General features: G+C 45.1%; 1 protein-coding gene across 1 annotated transcript; it reads right to left on the bottom strand.

The window, feature by feature from the left end:
• Window positions 1–887: 887 nt before the first annotated feature.
• On the bottom strand, window positions 888–21143 carry LOC129387664 (uncharacterized). The gene is made up of 4 exons (XM_055077022.1): window positions 20998–21143; window positions 11296–11373; window positions 6343–6420; window positions 888–1528 (listed from the first exon to the last, which is right to left on the bottom strand). Exons 2-4 carry the CDS (start codon window positions 11339–11341, stop codon window positions 1113–1115), a joined length of 540 nt encoding a protein of 179 aa, XP_054932997.1. The 5' UTR covers window positions 11342–11373; window positions 20998–21143; the 3' UTR covers window positions 888–1112.
• Between the last annotated feature and the right edge of the window lie 410 nt (window positions 21144–21553).

The following is a 21553-nucleotide window of genomic DNA, read 5'->3' as shown; positions in this document are numbered from 1 at the left end:
AATAATAATAATAATAAGTGTGGCTAAACATAAGGTGAAGGGAGCACGAGTGTTCGTAACGTGGCCACTGTCAGTCACACATTGCATTGCACTGCGAAGAATGGGGCTCCACACCTGAGTTCAGCCAGGCTCAGCCAGGCATCGTAGTCAGACAACTCAGGAGATTATCGAGACATAGTACGTACACCGTAATACACAGAAAAAGAATGCTTGTATCAGTTTTCCTTCGACTGTGTTGCGTGAGAAAAAAACTTTCGTATATAGATGGCTAACTTCTTATTTGTTTGTTTGCTCTCGTGCGTTGATATATATCTTGTTTGTTGCCAATAAGCCTTGAGTTGAGATCGACGCTGGTGATGTCACGTACTTCGTACCCATGTTTGTTTTGTTTTTTTCTGTCGCACCGTTTCCATGCCAACTCGCCCATCTGTCAGTTCTAAGGAGAATTGACAGATGGCAATTATGGAGCTCAATAGCTCAAATGATGTTTTAACACTCCGAAAATATGCAGTATATTTGTACCAATTTGTCACGTTGTTACAAAATATTTATTACAAGGAGTTTGAAAATTTTGAACTACTTTGCTTACAAGTCTACAATGTTAGCGCCAGTTGTAGCTGAATACCTAGGTGTACTATGCATCCCCCCTTAAGGGGGTCCTGGACCGCCCCTCGGGCTTGGCGAAAAAACACGTTCAGCGGATAACATACGCTGCCGCGAACAGCTCAGCCAAATTCTGCACTCATGTACAGTGTTACTGCGCCAAGTAGTCCGGCAGCGTTTGTCAGCAATTCTCTTGCAATAGATATTGAATCAGCGCAGGTCTCACGTGCGGCGGTTTCGCATTTACCCAAAGGCGGAAGAGAAAAGCAGAAAGATCAATCAAATTTAACACACCGTAACACAGTTTGCCTTGTGTTGCTGTTGTAAATAGGATGAGAATGTGGGACTATTTTTTCATAGCGCTCTTACTTGTGCGCGCTTTGTTTCCGTAGCTTTCGCTTCGCTACGTTCACTAGTACATGAAGGTTTTCGCGACTGTAGACTGTTTCGTCTTTCTCTTGAGGGTCGTTGAAGGTTGTTCTCTTACGAGAGGCGTAATGCTCACCAGACTACTTGCTTATATACAGCGTTGCCTGCGCGCCTTCCACGGGGGCGGACGCATTTCCCGCTTCGACGACGGCTAGTGGTTCGCCATGCCGCGTGTTTGTGGCCGCCACGCGCCAGCGGTAACTCGTGCGGATCTTGGAGAAACGCACGAAGCAGCTGGCATTGCTCCCAGACCATGAACCGAAGATGCAGTGACCCTTTCGCCGGATGCCCTTGTCCACGCAAGAGACCCGGCCCTCGTAGAACTCGAGCCAACTCCACCACGCATCGTGCCACTGGTCCGACGAGAATCGACGAGTCTCATTGGCGCACGCTTCGGCGGGGATGATCTCGCACAGTCGACCACCCTTGAGTGCCTGGTACAATAGGTCGTCCAACGACGGCGGAGCGGGCATCATGCGCGCCCCTGCGTTGTTCACTGTGCGCGCGCACAAGAAAAAGTAAGAATTAAATCCCTATATATACACAGATCGGTGCATTTACTACTACATCTCCACAGTCGAGTGGTCTAAGAATAAGAGACATCCATTTTTTTTTTTCGATCGTACAAACAAATGACATTAATTCATTCGGCGGATCGGATCAATGCGCTAAAATATCTTATTTCTCAATACCTTTACGCATACCTTTTTTTGTTGTTGGTATAATGAAAGCGAAACGCCGACGAAAGGCGCTAGTAGTTATCTGGGTTATAAGCATATACCGCCTTTTTGCCTACCGACGATATAACTGACCAAGAGGTATAGACGATATGCAAGACCTTCAAGTGCGCTTCTGCACACACCTAGCTCGACCTAATGAAGACTGCGGATCTTGGGATAGGATTGTATCTAATTGTAATTAAAGCGTTAACATACGTGACTGTGGCATCGTTCCTGCCGCCCTCCGTTCCTCGCACCACTCAATGTATACTGGCGAAGTAAAATGTGTGTGCATAAATCACAGCCTTCGCAAGATCCCCTTAACGTTGGAAAGCATTATACATGCGGTTGAAGTTTCAAACGAACCAATTGTGTACGGGCAACGTATTAAAGTACGCGATTTAATTACAATCAACTGAAATTCTTATAGCATCTATACTCAAGAAAAACACTTTCGCTGGAAATTGGGTTGTAATGCTGGAAGCTCGCACAAATCTACTTCCTTTTCCTTTTTCTTTTTGCCTTTTTGTGCGCTTATTAATTTTAATTGGTCAGATAGTTATTTCAAGCGGTCACAACTGTCACTGTAACGCTCGATTTTATGCGACCCACGATTTCCCGCTTAAATTTCCTGGCCAGGACACTGCCCGACAGCCGCGGTGTGCCCATTTCGCTAAGAACGTTCCCAAATTTCTTATCAGCGTCTGTCTTTCTCGCTGTGCGCGTGCGTGAGTGTACGCGTGCGTGAGTGTACGCGTGCGCCTGGCTATCGACCACGCACACACACGTGCGCGTAGGAATCTTGACCAACCCGCCTCCGCTTTAGAGTTACAACCGTGGCCTCCGAGAACTGTCGCACGCGCCGCCCGATCTTGGGTGCCGTGCTTTAAGCCATAGAGTTTCTCTACAAAGAATGACTATAGGGAAATTTGGCGCTGCAGTCGTACAGCTTCTATGAGAATGATGAGCAAAGTACATGAATTTGTGTGTAATATTCGTCCTTGTGGCTTCAGCTCGTTCTTCTGGCGTTATCTTTCTGACGCTTTATCTTCGTAAAAGTTTCCAAGAATGCATACCTTTCCTAAAACACACTGAGGCAATACAAACCTCTGTGCACATGCGTACCCATACTCATCACGAATTGTTGCATTTCTTACAACGAAATACATGTTGTTGGGCTTAACCTGCAAAGTCGCAGAGCCGTCTAAACCCAGGAGGACGAAGGCTTACGCAGATCTATGTTCTGCCAATCATTCTTTGGGTTTGATGAAGCGAAATACTTTCAGCTCCCGTAGATATACCAGCGCCAAAGTTCCGTCAAGCGATTCTTGCAAAAACTCTATGACACCGACTTTTCCGATACCCCACTGAAGTGTATCTTTGGCAGTTGGCACTAAAGAAAAATGTCTTATAGGCATTCGCAGCAAAGGCCTACAATGTCCGGCACGCTGAAGCTCCGCCGTCATGTCAAGTGGGACGCAGGTTCCATTTCTTTCGACGCTCAGCATGACTGGACAGCCGCTTGACGTTGAAACGTTAATCTTTCTCAGTGCTGAAACGAGATCACGGGAGAAATTATCACGCACAGTGTTGCGGGTTATCTCCACAGGGTTGCAGTCTCCCGAAGAGCCTTTAAAAAGAAAGCAAAAAAAATGACACTGACTAACTTCAGACTGATTAAGTATTCTTTGCAAACATTGCAAGCAACTGAGGTGAGGTAAAAGGTTGATTATTAGCGGGAACATTGAAGGCCAAACTATTTCCCTTTCTTGAACTTCCGCTTGAACCAGAGCACCGAACCATGCCCTAAAATTGCGTCACATGTCCAAGGCCCCAGCACAAAACGGAAGCAAGAAAAAATTGCGTTGACTAAATGCCGTTGAATAAAAAATGTCACAGTTTCGCCTTAAAGGCAAAGCAGCGATTGCGATAGCAAATTATTAGACAGCTATGCGAAGTTAGTATAGCAGTTTTATCGCCCATGTAAACTTTCAAACATATGCTTACTAAATTAACAAGCATGGTGTCACACACATTGTGTCATTTCTTTCTGCACGTTGCTTATATTGATGCCAAGAATCTTCCTTCAGCAGCGCCATGCCGCGTATATGATAATTCGGCTGTAATATTACTGATGGTCCGATTCCGCACTATTCAACACAACGGAGAATCTGAAAAACTTCGGCAGGATTGAGGCATCATCGAAACTGGCCTCCAGTACTCCCATAGAACTACCACGATCAGATAACGCGAAATTCGCGCTTTGGGTAAATCGACTACAATTATTTTTAAATGACAGCAGTAGTGAATACGCAGGAGTTTCTGTCGAGCTGTCTTACTTTCCATTCCGACGTCTAAGCTGTTTTAAAGATGCCCAATACGTGCTCAGCAGTGCGAGTTGTTCTGATTAGTGCGTTTGACTAATAACAAATGCAACTTTATTTTTTCCGCAGTCTGCTAGCATTTCTACAGCGTATACGTAAACATTCGTTTTAACTTGAACATAAATTTGTTACCGTTTAGGCATTTCCGGGTTACCGCGGAGGCGCAGACGGCAGTAGCAAATCTTGTAGCGACATCTTGGGACGCTTTGTCCAACTAAAATCTGCATGAAAATTTTTTCGCGGGAGTTATCGCATAAAGAAAGAGTGCACAAAACTATTTCACCTTAAATATTACGTTGCTACGACAGCTTTACATAGGAAGTTGAGCAGAATATTGCAGGTTACTGTCATATTATCTTTGTGAGACCTCTGTTTAAGCTCTGCGTCAAAAGATACCGCTAGCAGTGCTGTTGCCACCGTAAACCTCCCGATTATGCAATCCGGTATTCCGAAAACCTTAATACATTTACAGACGAGCTAAAGCTGTCTGTGATGAGAAATACTTGTGGTCGTGTGGCGTTTTCACTCACACAGGGACGCGCAGTCGGTTTCTGAGAGTAACCTTCCACAGAAGCTTGACTACCTTCCGAACACTTTCTTTTGGAACACCGCTTGCGCAAATACCGATATTTATTACTGTGCATTAATGTACCACAGTGACTAAGTACCATAAGAAATACGGGAAGGCTCCAGCGCCACTTTAGGGTGCCTGCCTAGGCTAGCTTGGCCCTACAGAAAAGCTGATCGAGTGCAATAACCGAGCATGACGAGGCTTGTGGATGCTTCCCAAACTGAACAGTCATTGATTCAAGAGCCCAATCAATTCAGAAAAAAAACAGCCTGGCGCTTGCTTCACGGCATCAGAACAAACGCTCCCTGAAAATAGATGCACACCCGTTTTACCATATTCGAAGCCACCGCTTTCCAGCATACAGTCTAAGGAAAATTGCACCCTCGCAGGTGGACTGGATGTCAAAACTCTCTTTGCGCCCTTACTTTCTCTGAAAATTTTGAAAATGGGTGCATTCGATTGCTGAACACCCTTACTGCAGCCTCTAATTTCAGGGTGCTAAAAGGCCGTTTCGCGCAAAACATACACCTTGCAGAATTGGAGGATGCTCGGATACTTAAACACTTCAAGCAAGTAAAAAGCCGTAAGTGGGTATTTTCCAGCGGTTTGCGCCAAGACACGACCGCTTGCTCCTATCATATCGGAATGGCCGAGAGCCCGATGTCCCACTCCTGTAGGTGCGAGGAAACGATCGAGTACCTACTGTGTACCTGCCCTCGCTACGACGTACAACGCCTCTCTCTCCTAGGACAACTTTAAACCGTCATACCTTGCTGGTGAAGCAGCGCACTGACACGGACACAGTGAAGACACTCAAGACGACACTCGCTGCTTGTTTGTCTTCACTGTGTCCGTGTCAGTGCGCTGCTTCACCAGCAAGGTATGATGATTAATCACCAACTAGCCCAACTTTCCACAATACTGAACTTTAAACCGACTGGACTCGAAGCCGTTCTCAGAGTCAAAAATACTCCGACTGGATACACCCGTCAGTGGCACAAGAAGTGATTCGTGCCTTAGTACACTACTTGAAGTGCACCGGTTTAAGAGACTATGTCCTGGGCATTAGCCGACGTGCACTCAGTGCTTACTCTCACTCTCCTTTCCGCTTCCTATTCCCCCTTACCCTTACCCCCAGTGTAGGGTAGCAAACCAGGCACTCGTCCGGTTGACCTCTCTGCCTTTCCTTTCCTTGCTCTCTCCCTCTCACTCTACAATTTTCTCATTGACACTCTTCATTGTATTATAATGTTTGAGAAGTTGGCTAATTAATTAAGACTAATTGTGTTATTAGGTTGAACGCAAAATACAATCCGAGTATCTCCAAGCGACGGCAAACAACGTTACCTTGTTTCTGTCCACCTACGGAGCATTCACATATATTTAAACCTTGGTGCACGATAGTTGGGGCCCCCTGTATATTTCTACGCATGCAGCGTAAGCGTGCCGTCTATAACCACACCAAGGGAATAACCCCTTGACAAGCTTCGGGATTTTCTTTTTCGAATTACGGGGCTTAACAAGCGCGAAGCTTATCGAGTTCACTGATCTTGCGGTTCATAAACTGATGGCGACTGCCTTGCTATCAAATGTGGTTCCGTTTCACTTCCTGTAATGAGCTGACCACTACACTCACCATTGTGGGTCCACTGTACCCATCGAAGCAGTGTCGGGTCCACCTGTCCCGCGACATGTCTGTCATGCCACAGTGGTCCTTGAAGAGAACGCGCAAATTGACATCAAAGGTAACGCGAAATCTCTCTCTCTTTCTCTCTCTCACACACACACACACACACACACACACACACACACACACACACACACACACACATATATATATATATATATATATATATATATATATATATATATATATATATATATATATATATATATATATATATATATATATATATATATATATATATATATATATATATATATATATATATATATACGCGCAAAGAAAAAGAAAACATCGCATGAAAAAGAGCCCTCCGAACGCTATGATACTCCGTCATATTGAGAAACCGGTGCTGGGCTCACACGGGTCCCTTTGAGAAATATTTATTTTTAATCTCCCTTATTTATTCAACAATGTGCCTCCCACGATGCAAGTTATCAAACACACAACTAGGGATCGCAGTTCTTTTCTTTTGCCGATAAATGCCGAAAACAGCCTGCCGATTCCAATTACAGAATTTTGGTTTGAACCGATTAGTGCCAAATTTGGGAATCCATCATGGCTCGCCACACTTAAGCAACCGTCATGCTTCAGTACCCTTGAAATGCACCGACTAAGTGGCCATGCCTCTTGGATGCAGCATTTAAATTGCTTTGCTTTCCTTGTATTTAGCGTCAATTTGGCGCACAGCTTTGTCCAAAAGAGAAGAATAATGAGAAAGGATTGCTGCCAGCACTCTGATGTGAATCCATATGGTGAGTGCATTTTAACAAATTTCCGGTATAATTAATTCAACTCACTGCTTTGATGTCAATGAAGGTTTCTCATTTACTGTTGCCTTCCCAATACAGAAATGTGTTGAAAGCAGCTTTTCAAGGGGTCGAAAAAGCCGGAGCTTTCGAGGAAGGCAAGTGACAATAAATGCCTGCGTAATTAAAAAGAACAACCAGAAAGCCCAAACCCCACACATAATTGTTTTTTGATGGGAGAGGAAGCCATGAGAGAGCGACAGTGTCGCCATATGTTTTTGACGTTTGTCGCTAAACTCGGATCGTAAGTCGCTAAATTTCCCCTAAATCTAGCTTCAAGGTAGTTTAAGATGTCGCTAAAACTGTCGAGTGAACTTTATACATGTAGGTGTTTGGAAATATATGAAATGACCGAACGTAGCGTGAATTATCTACCGAAGCGTTTCGCATTTGTCCAGTGTGCGTACAGGTCGAAAATGAAACAGCAAGTTTACAGGAAGTGTGTACGGGGATTTTAATTTACTGATCTATTTACGCAACAACGGATAAGGCAAGCTGGAATTTAGAGCTTGCCTTCAGATTGTAAGTTTACAAATACAGGACGATGATGAAAAAAAATATGGGATTCCTGATTTTCTTAGCACGAAAATTAATGCACGTGGACCAAACACTATCCCTGCAAATATTGTATTTTTTTCGGAGCTTGTGAAAGAAGAACAATATTCTTCGACACGAGCTTCGTCGTATGTCGTTATAATACGACAATGACGTAATGATTATGTATAGGTGCACGGCTGGTCTGGAACACGAGTCTGGTGCACCAGAAATGAGACGCATGCTCAAGGCCGGTCGTAGCAGGGCAGCTACTGCGCTTCATCCCCTCAGTCCACCCGAAATCTTCGTGGAGCGTTAATTTGTCCCAAAGACGAGAGAAGCGGAAGCAGTGCGTTCAAATTCAAGTGGGCGAGCCGAGCTGCTCCGATATATGTACGCGCCTTTCTGCAGCAGATATGTCTCATTATGCATCTGCTGCTTCACCACACAACGACCAAACCCTGGCCGTCCAGAGTGCCCGCGGTCGGTCCATCATGCTCGGCTTGGCGGTCCCTACGTGGGACTAGCCGGGTGGCCGCGGCGCCTCCTCTGCGTCTTCTCTGGACCGAATAAAGTTATTTGGCTCACTCACTCACATTTTACTGCAATTAGGTTTATTAAGTTAACTTACTGCCACGGTTGCGAACATTCACCCATCGAACGTACTTGCGAAACGGCAGAGCTTGCAGCGTTGAGACCCATTTTAAATTGTTAAAAAAAATGATGGTGCAGATCCAATGCATATATTGGAATCTACGCGAAGCATTCGTGAAGTAATTAATGAAATGCTATCAATATGCCTATTTTGTTCCTGCGTCTTTGGCATAAAGGAAACTGGCTCGCGCATGTGCACCCGCGCTACGAACTCTGACAAATCTTATACTGGTTTGTATATTTCTTCATCCTTTTCTTGTTTAATTTACATGTACCGGCCGCTTCTTGCCCGATCCGCCGTTGTGGATATGTGCCACAGTATGGAAATTATAATCATCATTAAGACCAGGCTACTGCCGCTGACTTGTAGTTTTTGAATAACAAAGAATTCGAACTAGAAAGAATTTTTTGAAACAAATTTTATTATTACTAATTCGCTGAAGGCCGCCAATTATTCTGCTATGTCGCTAAAAAATCTCGTCGGCAACAAACTAGAAAAATTTGTCGTCGCTAAACAGACAATGGAGTCGCTAAATCTAGCAACAATATCGCTAAAATGACAACATTTGATAGAAGTAAAACAAGGAGAGGCAGAGAGGTCAACCAGGGGAGCTTCCGGGTTTTCCCCTACAATGGGTGTAATGGAAAGGGAAACTGACAAATCACACCCTGAAATGCGTCAGCGAACCATAAAATTGATTGCTAGTGCAATTCCTGATATTGCTACGCACCTGAGGTATTGTGTGGTTATGTTTCTCACCGAGTAGACTGACCAAACCGGTCGCGAGACAGTCGAATCGGCCTATACAGCCGTCCGTAGTCTACCTGCATAGTTGCGCCGGTGACCGCCTCTATTCTCTACAGACGCACACAATGAAACGATAAGCAGTACAACAACTATCATCTGCCAGCTGTGAGTCATTGGAATAGACGCCCACGCTCTACGTTTCATTCATGTGTTTCTCACGAACCGCATAATTCGAGTTCTGCTCTGAGGAGGGCGGGAAGACGTGTCACCCGAAATGTACTTCAGGGGAGTATTTTATCCCCACTGCTGTTTATCTTCGCCTTGTCGGACATCCCGAGAGCACTCGGTAGGAACAGCACGCAAGTAGAGATGTCAATTTATGCAGAAGGAAGGAAAAAGTGGAGAAGGAAGGCAGGGAGGTTAACCAGTTTAGCTTAACCGTTCAAATGCGGTCATATGCGGTCAAATGCGGTCATATGCGGACATCTGCATATGGGTGCCTGGGTACCAGCATGCTCGCCAAATGCGCATATTTCAAGGGGCAGCTTGTGATAGTCTGGGAGTGCTAAGCCTCACCATACTCAACCTCACACTCATTGGTCTCGTTCAACATCTGCCATGAGCTATCAAAATATCAATGTACGCAGACGACATATGTGTATGGACTTCAGGTGTGACAGGTCCTCAAATACGTGCAAGACTTCGAAAAGCTGCTACTCTGACAGCTGTATACCTCCGCAACAAAAGCCTTGAAATCTCGTCAGACAAATGTGCACTGGTGGCATTCATTCGCAAACCAATGACATCCTATGCCATCTCTATAAATGGGCTGATCATTTCTTATGAGAAGACTCGCAGATTTCCAGGCACAATCATTGGTATATATCTTTCATGGCGCCCACTCGTTACCTACTTGAAACAGCGCCTGGCATAAATCTTCCAGCTTTTAAAGTTCCTGGGCGGAAAGACTTGGGGAATGTCAGGGCATGCAATGTTGGAATTGTACCAGGCTCTATTTTTTTGGACTTCTGAGATACAGTTGGCCCTTATTGATCGACACTTGCAGGACAAATATTCGTCTTCTACAGGCTGTTCAAGCTTGGGCTGTCAGAGTTTGTCTTGGTTTGCCGAAATGCGGTGTCAGCAGCAGTGACTATTGGAATCACCCGGGAACAACCAATACAAAAACGCATTGCAGTGGAGGGGCTGAAAGCGCACATTAGGCCCTATGCCTGAGTCCGTTCCCACAATTTTGCAACACTACCGTTAGAAAGGCCGCAGACATCATTTTGCGAGAAGATTTCTGATTGTTACACCAGCCTTACATCAGGCTTCACCTCCAAAACTCAGCCATCGATTCCTCCTTGGTGTTTGGCTTCACCTGCAGTGCACCTCACCGTACCAGCAATCAGAAAAAAATCTGAGCTGTCATCAAATGCTCTTAAACAAGTAACTCTGCTCTTTTTGCCCGACAGGTGCGCCGATGACGTACATATTTATGCAGATGGATCAGCAACTCTTCTACGTTACGACTGAGGCCGAGCCGAAGCAATCCAAACATACGTTTGGTAAACTGCAGTTAGGCGTCTTGTGCAGCATAATCCGTTGTGGTCTGTGTTTTGTTTATTTAAAGCCTCCTGCAAATTTTGACATGCCGCCGTTGCGGCGACAACGTACCGATGTGCTCTGCGGCCAGCTTCTTTACCACGTCGGCCGTGAAATGCACACGTGCACACGTCCTCGCCGGCGCAGCCATGTTCTCCGTCAGCGTGGCGGGAAGGGCGGCTTGTCTCGTTTATCCTAAGTTCTCATACACCGCGAGAGTCCCGTGGGTAACGTGACCTCTTAGGGTCAGCGATGTTTTCGGCTTCCCCAACAACCCTAGGATGCAAGTAGACGTAGCGGTCTGCGCATGCGCAGTACCGTTGCCCCTAGTTCTTGCGTACGCAAGCCGCTTGCGTCCCCTTAACTAAAGCTCTCTAATCTGTGGACAGTATTGCAAAGCCTGCGTTGCAAAGGCTTCAAGCACTTCAAAAAAATGGCGTCACGCTGATGCGAGAACACGTTTAACCTTATAGGCCACGTAGCGCAGCGAGGGCACTGCCATGATGGCATCCGGTGGCGTAAGTGCTAGAAACGACGGGCCAGTACAGCACTTACCAATTGCCGCAGCTGTGATCACCAGAAGCCAGGAAAATGCACTCATGGTACTGGATGCGGAACCTGTTCGAGATGTTCCTAGCGTGGGAACAAAACAGTTAAATGTGTGTCATATATCGCAGTGATTCGATAACTTTGTGGCATTAAACTTTTTGCGGCGTATTACAATTTAACATGGCTAAATTATCCCCGACCGCACAGGCAGAAATGGTGAGACAGTGGTAATACGTCAATCAATCAATCAATCAATGTGAATAATACATTAGAGGTTAATCACAGCATATAGAATGCACACACGATGGTCCCAAAATACAAGACTGCAATGGGACAATCGGTTAACGTTTTATATAAATATTACAAGGATTAGCAGCAGTGTGAACAGTAGAACCAATATGTAAAATAAGAAATAACACTACGCATAACAGAATAAAAAACAAAAAGCCTAAATGCAAGAAAGCAAGAAATTGAGTAAAAAATACCTTATATATGAACACAAATCTAGTTCAAAAAATAAAGAAGCATGAACATCAAGAACATAACTAATAAACCTTTGATGAATTCTTGAATGAAGGGAAAGGGGGATGGATTTAAGAGACATAGGTAAATGATTCCATAATGTGATCGCACAGAAAGATGAAGATGATTTACCGTAACTAGTAGAAACCTCGGCTAGGATGAAGTTATCGGTAGCTGCAAACCTGGTACAGTTAGCAATAATTAAAATATATGAATCGACGAAATTACTAGAAAGTTGAGTTGTTTGTTTATACAATAACACAACCAGACTAAACCTAAACAAGTTATTGACAGGCAAGATATTGTTGCAGCGAAGCAGGTAAGTGGTGGTGCCGTCGCGAGAACAGTGAAAAATAATCCGAATAGCCTGATTTTGTAAATGCTGAAATGACGAAATATGACACTAATAAGTATTGCCCCATGATACGATACCATAGCTGATGCGACTATGCATGAAAGCGAAGTAAAGACAAAGATGAGTCTGATGAGAAAACCATGCCGAATGCTGCCATCTTTGTAATGTGAGCAATATGATTAACGAACTTAAGCGCCGAGGTGAATGCCAAGGAATGATACGCTATCACTGACACTAATGAAATGCGTATCAGTTGGGATGGCCGGCAATGAGGTTGACTTGCGTTGAGGTGTCTTAGAAACCAGAAATCTAGATTTAGTACCAACCGGCCTCAGTCCTGGTTAACCTCCATCCCTTTCATTTATCATCTCTCTCTCTCTCTCTCTAGATTAATATGGAATAATTAATAAATACATTTCGTGGCATCGCTTGAACACGCTAAAAAGAACAGTAATTAAGTAATGATAGCGTTAATATATGTATCAGCAAAGTAAATATTCATATCAAATATTCATATCCTATCTAGTAAGCTATCGCAGGAGACGAAAGATCTGATCAAGAAACGCCAATGTATGAAAGCCTCTAACCCTACAGCTAGAATAGAACTGTCAGAACTTTCGAAGTTAATCAACAAGCGTAAGACAGCTGACATAAGGAACTATAATATGGATAGAATTGAACTTGCTCTCAGGAACGGTGCAAGCGTAAAAGCAGTCAAGAAGAAACTAAGAATAGGCAAGAATCAGATGTATGCGTAAAGAGACAAAGCCGGCAATATCGTTACTAATATGGATGAGATAGTTCAAGTGGCTGAGGAGTTCTATAGAGATTTATACAGTACCAGTGGCACCCACGACGATAATGTGAGAGGATAGTCTAGAGGAACTTGAAATCCAACAAGTAACACCGGAAGAAGTAAAGAACGCCTTGGGAGCTATGCAAAGGGGGAAGGCAGCTGGGGAGGATCAGGTAACAGCAGATTTGTTGAAGGATGGCGGGAACATTGTCCTAGAAACACTGGCCACCCTATGTACACAATGCCTCATGACCTCGGACGTACCGGAATCTTGGAAGAACGCTAACATAATCCTAATCTATAAGAAAGGGGACGCCAAAGACTTGAAATATAGACCGATCAGCTTACTATCCGTTGCCTACAAGGTATTTATTAAAGTAATCGCAAATATAATCAGGAACACCTTAGACTTCTGTCAACCAAAGGACCAGGCAGGATTCCGTAAAGGCTACTCCACAATAGGCCATATTCACACTATCAATCAGGTGATCGAGAAATGTGCGGAATATAACCAACTTTTATATATAGCTTTCATTGATTACGAAAAAGCGTTTGATTCAGTCGAAACCTCAGCAGTCATGGAAGCATTACGGAATCAGGGTGTAGATGAGCCATATGTAAAAATACTGGAAGATATCTATAGCGGCTCCACAGCCACCGTAGTCCTCCATAAAGAAAGCAACAAAATCCCAATATCCCAATAAAGAAAGGCGTCAGGCAGGGAGATACGATCTCTCCAATGCTATTCACAGCGTGTTCACAGGATGTATTCAGAGACCTGGATTGGGAAGTATTGGGGACAAGAATTAATGGAGAATACCTTAGCAACTTGCGATTCGCTGATGATATTGCCTTGCTTAGTAACTCAGGAGACCAATTGCAATGCATGCTCACTGACCTGGAGAGGCAAAGCAGAAGGGTGGGTCTAAAAATTAATCTGCAGAAAAATAAAGTAATGTTTCACAGTCTCGGAAGAGAACAGCAGTTTACGATAGGTAGCGAGGCACTGAAAGTGGTTAGGAAATACATCTACTTAGGGCAGGTAGTGACCACGGATCCGGATCATAAGACTGAAATAACCAGAAGAATAAGAATTGGCTGGGGTGCGTTTGGCAGGCATTCTCAAATCATGAAGAGCAGGTTGCCGCTATCCCTCAAGAGAAAAGTGTATAACAGCTGTGTCTTACCAGTACTCACGTATGGGGCAGAGACCTGGAGGCTTACGAAAAGGCTTCTGCTGATATTGAGGACGACGCAACGAGCTATGGAAAGAAGAATGATGGGTGTAATGTTAAGAGATTGAAAAGAGCAGATTGGGTGAGGGGCCAAACGCGGGTAAATGACATCTTAGATGAAATCAAGAAAAAGAAATGGGCATGGGCCGGACATGTAATGAGGAGGGAAGATAACCGATGGTCATAAAGGGTTACGGGCTGGATTCCAAGGGAAGGGAAGCGTAGTAGGGGGCGGCAGAAAGTTAGGTGCGCGGATGACATTAAGACGTTTGCAGGGACAACATGGCCACAATTAGTACATGACCGGGGTAGCTGGAGAAGTATGGGAGAGGCCTTTGCCCTGCAGTGGGCGTAACCAGGCTGATGAAGAGGGTGATGAAGTAAATTAGATTTTTTACAGGTATTTCTTTAGGCAAATTATGGTTTTCAATAACTTTAATAAGGGAAAGAAAGATACAGAAGGGTTATAGATGAGAAAATGACAGCCCATCCCCCTTTTTGAATACCGGAAGAACTTTAGCTACTATAAGAGAGCCATTTTGTTATTACTATTACTATTATTACAGCCATACTATTAGAGCCATTTTTGAACGCAAGATTTATAGTTACAGAAGCTGCTTGCAAATGACATGAACTACAAATTTAGGTACCGGGGTTGTTCTATACCAGGATTGCTCTCTCTTTAATATTTATTTGTAGGCTGATCAACGGGTGAAAAAAAGAGTGGTCAAAACGATTTAGGTTACAAAGTGAAGCACTATGTCCTTGATTGATATTTTCAAAAAACTAGTTACTAAAAGCGTTAGCAACACTGTCACTATCAGGTGTAATGTCATTATATATATATTTTTCTGCAAAGATGAACAATGTGGTCATCGGTGTAAAAATCGCTCAGCAGCTGCCATTGCCTCTTAGAACTATTTGTGTTGGTGCACAATTGATTTTCGTAATATTTTTTATTATTTTTTGTCAGACATGCAAGAGTGTTGGTATATTTCTTTATAATACGAAGCTTTAACCTTTTTGTAAAGATTATCATTCGTGCTCATCCTTTTTAATAATCGCTGCGATAACCACGGATTCTGAGCATATTTGTATATCTTGTTACATTTGACTATTGTTGTGCGCTCGTTCATGGCTTTGAGAAAAAGAGAAGAAAACTTGTTTAATGTCTAGTCAACGTCCCATAAAGATGTAGCACTAGACGAATCAGTCGTAATTAAGTAATATAATATTTCTGGTGAAATATGGAAGCAACATGAGTAATTATTCTAAAGGGTTTCACCAGGTTGAATGTAAGAAATATGGGACAATGATCAGTAATGTTCACATCAATTACTCCAGCATAGGAAGAGGACGACAAATTATGAAGCGCATGATCCATCAATGAAGCATCAGCAGAAAACAGACATCTAGTGCGAGATGGAATGAGATATGAGCGATTCAAAACCATAGCCACTGAAACAAATATCCTGCGTACGCAGAATTTTCGATGTTACGCAAGTTTGTGTTGATGTATCCAACTAACAGTATGTTGATGCCTCCAACTAAAAGAACACGCTCACTTTCAGCTGATGACTGATGTAAAATGGTGTACCAACGAGAAATAAAATCCTTCGCGTTCGAGGAAGGAGAGCGCTATCTGCACTCCAGAATAAAGTTGTTACTATCATTAAGAAAATGATCGACTTCAACCCATACTGATTCACTGTATATGATGTTTAAAGAAGGATCTTGTCAGTGGGTGTACGGTAAATCTGAGCTGATAACGATTGCTGAGCCACCATAACTACCTGAAGAACGATGACAATGCTCAGCTTTGTACAATGGCATACCGAAAAGGTACCCATAATACCCGCATAGCCAAGTTTCCAGGATGAAAACGATTGAGAAGTAATGAGCAAAGGGATTTGGAAAGTCCCTAATACTATCTGAAATTTTCCGGAGGCATCGTGCGTTAAAATGTGCCGGGGAACAACGAATTTCAGCTAACACGTACTGCACGTGCTTCTTCAGAAGATGGCAAGGCCATAATGAACAGATCGATGTAAATAAAGTATTCGGAGCAAAAATGAACAAGCAACCCAGGGGATATGAAAAGAAGCCTATGTCACTTTTTTTGGCAAGGCGATATATCTTGCTATCGCCAATCTTGACGATGAGCAAAACGACAACAAGGTAAAAGCGGGAGCCAACATTTCGACAAGTGAACTTGTCTTCTGCAAGGCGACATATGCTTTCCTCGGCACAGTATATATAGGTAAGGTTGCGAGCCTTGATATGGCACTTGTATGTCCACAGGAATTGTCATTTGTGCGTGTTTTTTTTTTTGTGTGTGTGTGTATAAGGGCAATGGCGAAAATCTTTTTTTCTCAGGAGACGGGTGATCACATAAACCGGCCTGTGAGAGCTGCCAGAGAAGCCAACATCAAAAAGGCTCGGACGGTCTTATGCGCAGTCTTTTTTCTTGTCCCGGCTGAAAAACCGCGTAACAATTCTTTTCATTTGATTTTGTTGAGACGCGATTAACTGTATCGATTTCGCTGGGCATGATAGGACATTGAATAGCTTCCCCAATCTGCTTCACAATGGCCGCACAGTCCTCTCCCCCGGAGTGACTGGTACGCCCTTGATTTAAATATTACTCAGCCGCGAATCCTGCTCAATTTCCGCGACTATTCTGGTTAGCGCTTCATTTTGCGCGACCATTTCATCGTTAGCTAGTGTCTATTCATCCTGTTTCGCCCGGAAAGAGTCAAAACTGTTACGCAAAAATCGCACACTCTCACTTAGGAACGTGTGTTCCCCGAGGCCTTCCTGAGCTAACTTCTCTTTAATTTTAGCTGCTAAATCACTTAGTGAGAGTTTCTGTCAAGATTAGGGCGAAGGCAATGACTCAGGCCATCTCTACATTGGATGGCATGGTCAGCGCAGGCAGCGAATACACATACAAAAAAAGGAAACATGCACTAAGAGGCAACAGTCATGGCAAAATTGCGTGTAGAAGGCAAAGACAGCAACCTGCACAGCAAGCAAGAAGCAATCAGCACAGGTTCTAGTTGCCACGACCGCTGCCTCAAAAGTGGTTCTGCGTAATAGCGTGAGTTCTGCTATTGGTGGCGTCTACAATCCTAAGTGGGCACAAGTTAATTCACCAGCTGCAATACGACCAATCACACGAACGCCCTAGTCAAATTTGGCTGAGAATGATGTATCTCAGGTAAGGGTCGCGTCGCTGCTTATCGGCGATGTCACCAAACGCGGTAAGCGCAAGGACGCAAGTTGGCTCACCGCTCTCAGGCTGGTCTGGTGGTTCTACTGGATGACGTGACAAGCAATCAGCGTCGTCATGGAGTCGACCTGTCATATACACCACTGTGTAAGAGTACTCTTGGAGCCATAGAGCCCACCAACCGAGATGTCCAGCTGGATCTTTTATAGACGAAAGCCAGCATAGAACGTGGTGATCGGTAATAACCGTGAAAGGCCCTCCGTAGAGGTAGGGGCAAAATTTACCTACTGTCCAAACGAGGGCGAGGCATACACGTTCGGTTATCGAGTAATTGCGTTCGGCTGGTGACACAAGAGGGCTAGCGTACGCAATGACGTGGTTGCAACCGTGCTGTCGTTGTGCCAAAACAGCGCTGATACCGTGGCCACTGGCGTCGGTGCGAACCTCCGTTGTGCGGACACGTCAAAGTGGCCGAGAATCGGTGGCGACGTGAGTCGCGTTGTCAGCTCAACGAATGCACTAGCTCGGTCGGGACCCCAGACAAAAGTCGCGTGCGATGTCAGCAAAATTTCGCGCGAATCTGCGGAAGTAGGAGCAGAGGACTACAAAGCTTTGAACGTCCGTTGCGCAGGTGAGCACAGGGAAACCCTTGACCCCGCGAGATTTCTCCAGATCGGGCCGAACACCGGAAGAGTCGACGAGGTGTCCGAGCACAGCAAGTTGCCGGTGGCTGAAGTGACATTTCGTCGAATGAACTGAATTCTCGCTTGCGGAACACTGAAATAACTGTCGAGAGACGCTCGAGGTGTGTGTCAAAAGTCGGAGAAAAGACAATGACATCATCAAGGTAGCACAAGCAGATTAACCACTTTAAGCCGAGAAGGAAGGCGTCCCTCATTGGTTCGTATGTGCCGGGAGCATTGCATAGCCCGAATGGCATCACCTTAAACTGATAGAGCCCATCAGGTGTAATAAACGCCGTCTTTTCACGATCCATGTCATCAACTGCAATCTGTCAATACCCTGAACGAAGGTCCATCGAAAAGAAAATTCTTGGAACCACTGAGACAGTCAAGGGCGTCATCTATCTGAGGTAAGGCGTACACATCTTTTTCTGTTACTTAAGTTAAGATTCCGGTACTCGATACAGAAGCGCCAGCTGTTGTCTTTCTTTCTAACGAGCACGACAGGAGATGTCCATGGACTTGAAGGTTCGATGATATAACGGGCGAGCATTTTGTAGCTGCCTTTTGTATAACTTGGCGCTCAGCGGAGGAGACACGATAGGCGTGCCCGTCGGTGTATGGGTTTGGCATCGCCGGTGTGAATCCGACGCTTGACCGTTTGGCCCAGTGATCTGTCATCGAGATCAAAAATGTCCTGGTTCAAAATGAGCAGGCCTCGAAGCGCGTGTACGTATTCGGCCAAAAGGTCAGTGGCGTTCATCTTCATTATGTTACCTAACATCGTTGGGTTCGAATCAATAGCAGCAGGAGGCGGTGTAGCAGGCTCAGTGAAGACGGAAGCATGATAGTCGGAGGCTGCAGCAAGGGTTGCAAGAGAGATATCCATCTGCGTCGCCGCGTCTGCGTCACGTCGTTACTTTCATCATGACTGCCGACGGCGATGTGTTTAACGTTGAATCACCACAGCGACGGAAACAAATGCGGCGGTCAAGACGGGTTATGCATGAGGCGTGTAGTGCAGCGGCATGCCTCTTGCGCGCTTCCCTGAGAACACACGGCGCCAGCTACCATCGCCGCCGCGAAGCCTACAATTTGGACGCAATTTGACGCAATTAGTTCCCGTGTTGTACATGAGTAGCCCAGCTTCCTTGATGGCCCGAGTACCCTACTGCACGTTCCTAAATCTAAATACCCAGTCACCCAAGTTGTCTTTTCGTGCGCATAGCTAGTGACACATACACAGTAGTCCAAGTTGTAGCGATGAGGGCGAGAGAGCATCTAGTGACAGCTGCATTTGGCAATTCCGTAGAGGAAGGAAAAAAAAAGCTCGGAAAAAAAAATCCCGACCCAACCTCTTCCCCCAAACAGAAACTTAACAACACACAATAACAATACACTGTATCAACGGATCAACACTATATACAATATATACAGCCCTGCAGTGGAGGTCTGCAGGGTGTGTACAAGAGGGTTTTCGCGTACATCCTCCATTTGTACGCGGCCTTCGGGGCCGGGCTTCGAACCCGTCCCACTACAGCGCAGTCGCGCAACCCCCAAGCCACTGCGTTACCCCGAAGGGTGTAAGTTAAGGGCTTCAGCTACCTTATATGGTTTGCGTTGGTGTGATGGCCGAAGCGGGAAGCAAGGCAGAGTAATCTGATCAATAAATAAGCTCGATGGTACGGTGCCTTAGGAAATGAAGAAAATGCATTTCCTGATACCATTCGTATCTGACAATAAGTGTTAATCGAGGCTGTCGGCGACGTTTGTGATGTTGGTGTATAATGTTTAAAGAAAATGCAACATGAACGAGCGATATCCTCACAGGAAATCATGCAGAACCAAGAGTTTTCATACGCTAATAGAAAGAGAATGATGCAAGGTCAATGCAATCATTCACGGAAACTAGCGGGGTTAAATAGGCTGTAATGTATAATCGCGATTGTTTATATCAAAGCGAAGCACCGTTTCTTAAATCGACTAAAGGCCACAATTAATGCAAACTCACACCGCAGTGATGGCGCAGGTAGTCCAGAAAACAAGGTGGGGTCATCGGAACAATGAAGAGCAGCGTGTACTCAATGCCACATACACACCGACTCCACTTGGCTAGAAGAAAGGGTCGCTAAACACACGCATAATGAAGAATGACAGATACCGAAGGCGTTGGATATGTATATGTATGTGCATGTGATGCCTGTACATTTCCTATTTTCATCAGGCCACCTTTTTTTCTTGCGAAAAAGAGCGGCGTAGACTTCAGGGCATAGTCTAAAATTCACAATATGGAGACATGCGGCATTGCCCTTTCTACTGATGACCGACTGCGGGAACATGACATTGTGCGAACAGAGGGCGCTGCGTTGGGCGGCACGATGTAATCACCGTCGTCCACAGGGGGATGAGGAGAGACGTCGATGTACGTCACGGCTAGATGTGGTGGACGAATGTAATCGGCGGAACTCGGGCAGGATCAGCAGGCTCAACGGCATGAGGTAAGGCAAGCTGGATAATCCCTGCAAAGCAGTCAATAAGAGCCGAATGTGCCGAGAGAAAGTCACGTCCTAAGATGGTGGCATGTGGTCACTAATCCATGACGTAAAACAACACTGACGTGTGACGTTCGGGAACGGTGACACGGGTGGTGCACAGCCTAGCAACAGCCGGAGTCGCACCATCGGCTGTACGGACTACAGCGATCGGAGCAGGGGTAAGAACTTTCTTCAGACGAATACGGAGGTTCGATTTCATGACCGATATGTGGGCGCCGGTGTCAGTGAGTGCGATGACAGGTATACCGTCTACGTCTACATAGATGAGGTTGTGATGTCTAGGTAGTGTGAGCAGAGGAATTTCATGTCGGATCGTCGTGTCAGGCTCACCTCTCGGAGCTGCGCCCGTCAGTTTTCCGACGTTGAAGCACGGTTGGTGATCCGCTCGAAGTATTCTCGTCCCCGCCGTGTGCTGGATTGTAGATCCCGCCAAGGAGCGTCCGCTGACTAGATCCGTCTTGAAACTTGAAACACCCGCACTTTCCACCAAAATGTCACGGGGAGAAAAGACGCTTGACAGTATATTTACAAGATATATACAACGGGGAGAAGACAGGCATGCAAGATGGGGCCCGTGCGCATGACTATTGGTGATCGTCGTCTTCGTCAGTCCTATCATCATCGTTCGCTACATGCAGCGCCTCGTAGCACTATCGATATATCGATCTTTGATTTATTCGCGAACGCAGCAAAGACGGGACCGAGAAAATGTTCGAGCCATAAAAGTCCTACGTTTCTTACACAGGACTCTTCCCATTATCCACTGCCATGCTCTTACCGAGTTATGCTGATGTGTCCTCTCAGTAAGTCACACATGTCCTCACTTGTACACGTATAAGTTCCAAGGAAATGGAAATTCGCACGCTAGGCACCACGAGTCGCACTG

This window comes from Dermacentor andersoni, chromosome 2 (genome assembly GCF_023375885.2).
Source record: "Dermacentor andersoni chromosome 2, qqDerAnde1_hic_scaffold, whole genome shotgun sequence".
Classification (NCBI taxonomy): Eukaryota; Metazoa; Arthropoda; class Arachnida; order Ixodida; family Ixodidae; genus Dermacentor; species Dermacentor andersoni.
The sequence above is the reverse complement of the archived record's forward strand: the minus strand, read 5'-3'. Positions and strand labels throughout refer to the sequence as shown.

Excerpts from the sequence above, each read along its gene's own strand:
- LOC129387664 (XM_055077022.1), bottom strand. The coding sequence starts at position 11,341 with ATGAGTGCATTTTCCTGGCTTCTGGTGATCACAGCTGCGGCAATTG. Across the intron at positions 6,421-11,295 it reads GATCACAGCTGCGGCAATTG|GACCACTGTGGCATGACAGA; the intron begins GTAAGTGCTGTA and ends GTTCTCTTCAAG. Across the intron at positions 1,529-6,342 it reads GGTACAGTGGACCCACAATG|TGAACAACGCAGGGGCGCGC; the intron begins GTGAGTGTAGTG and ends GCGCGCGCACAG.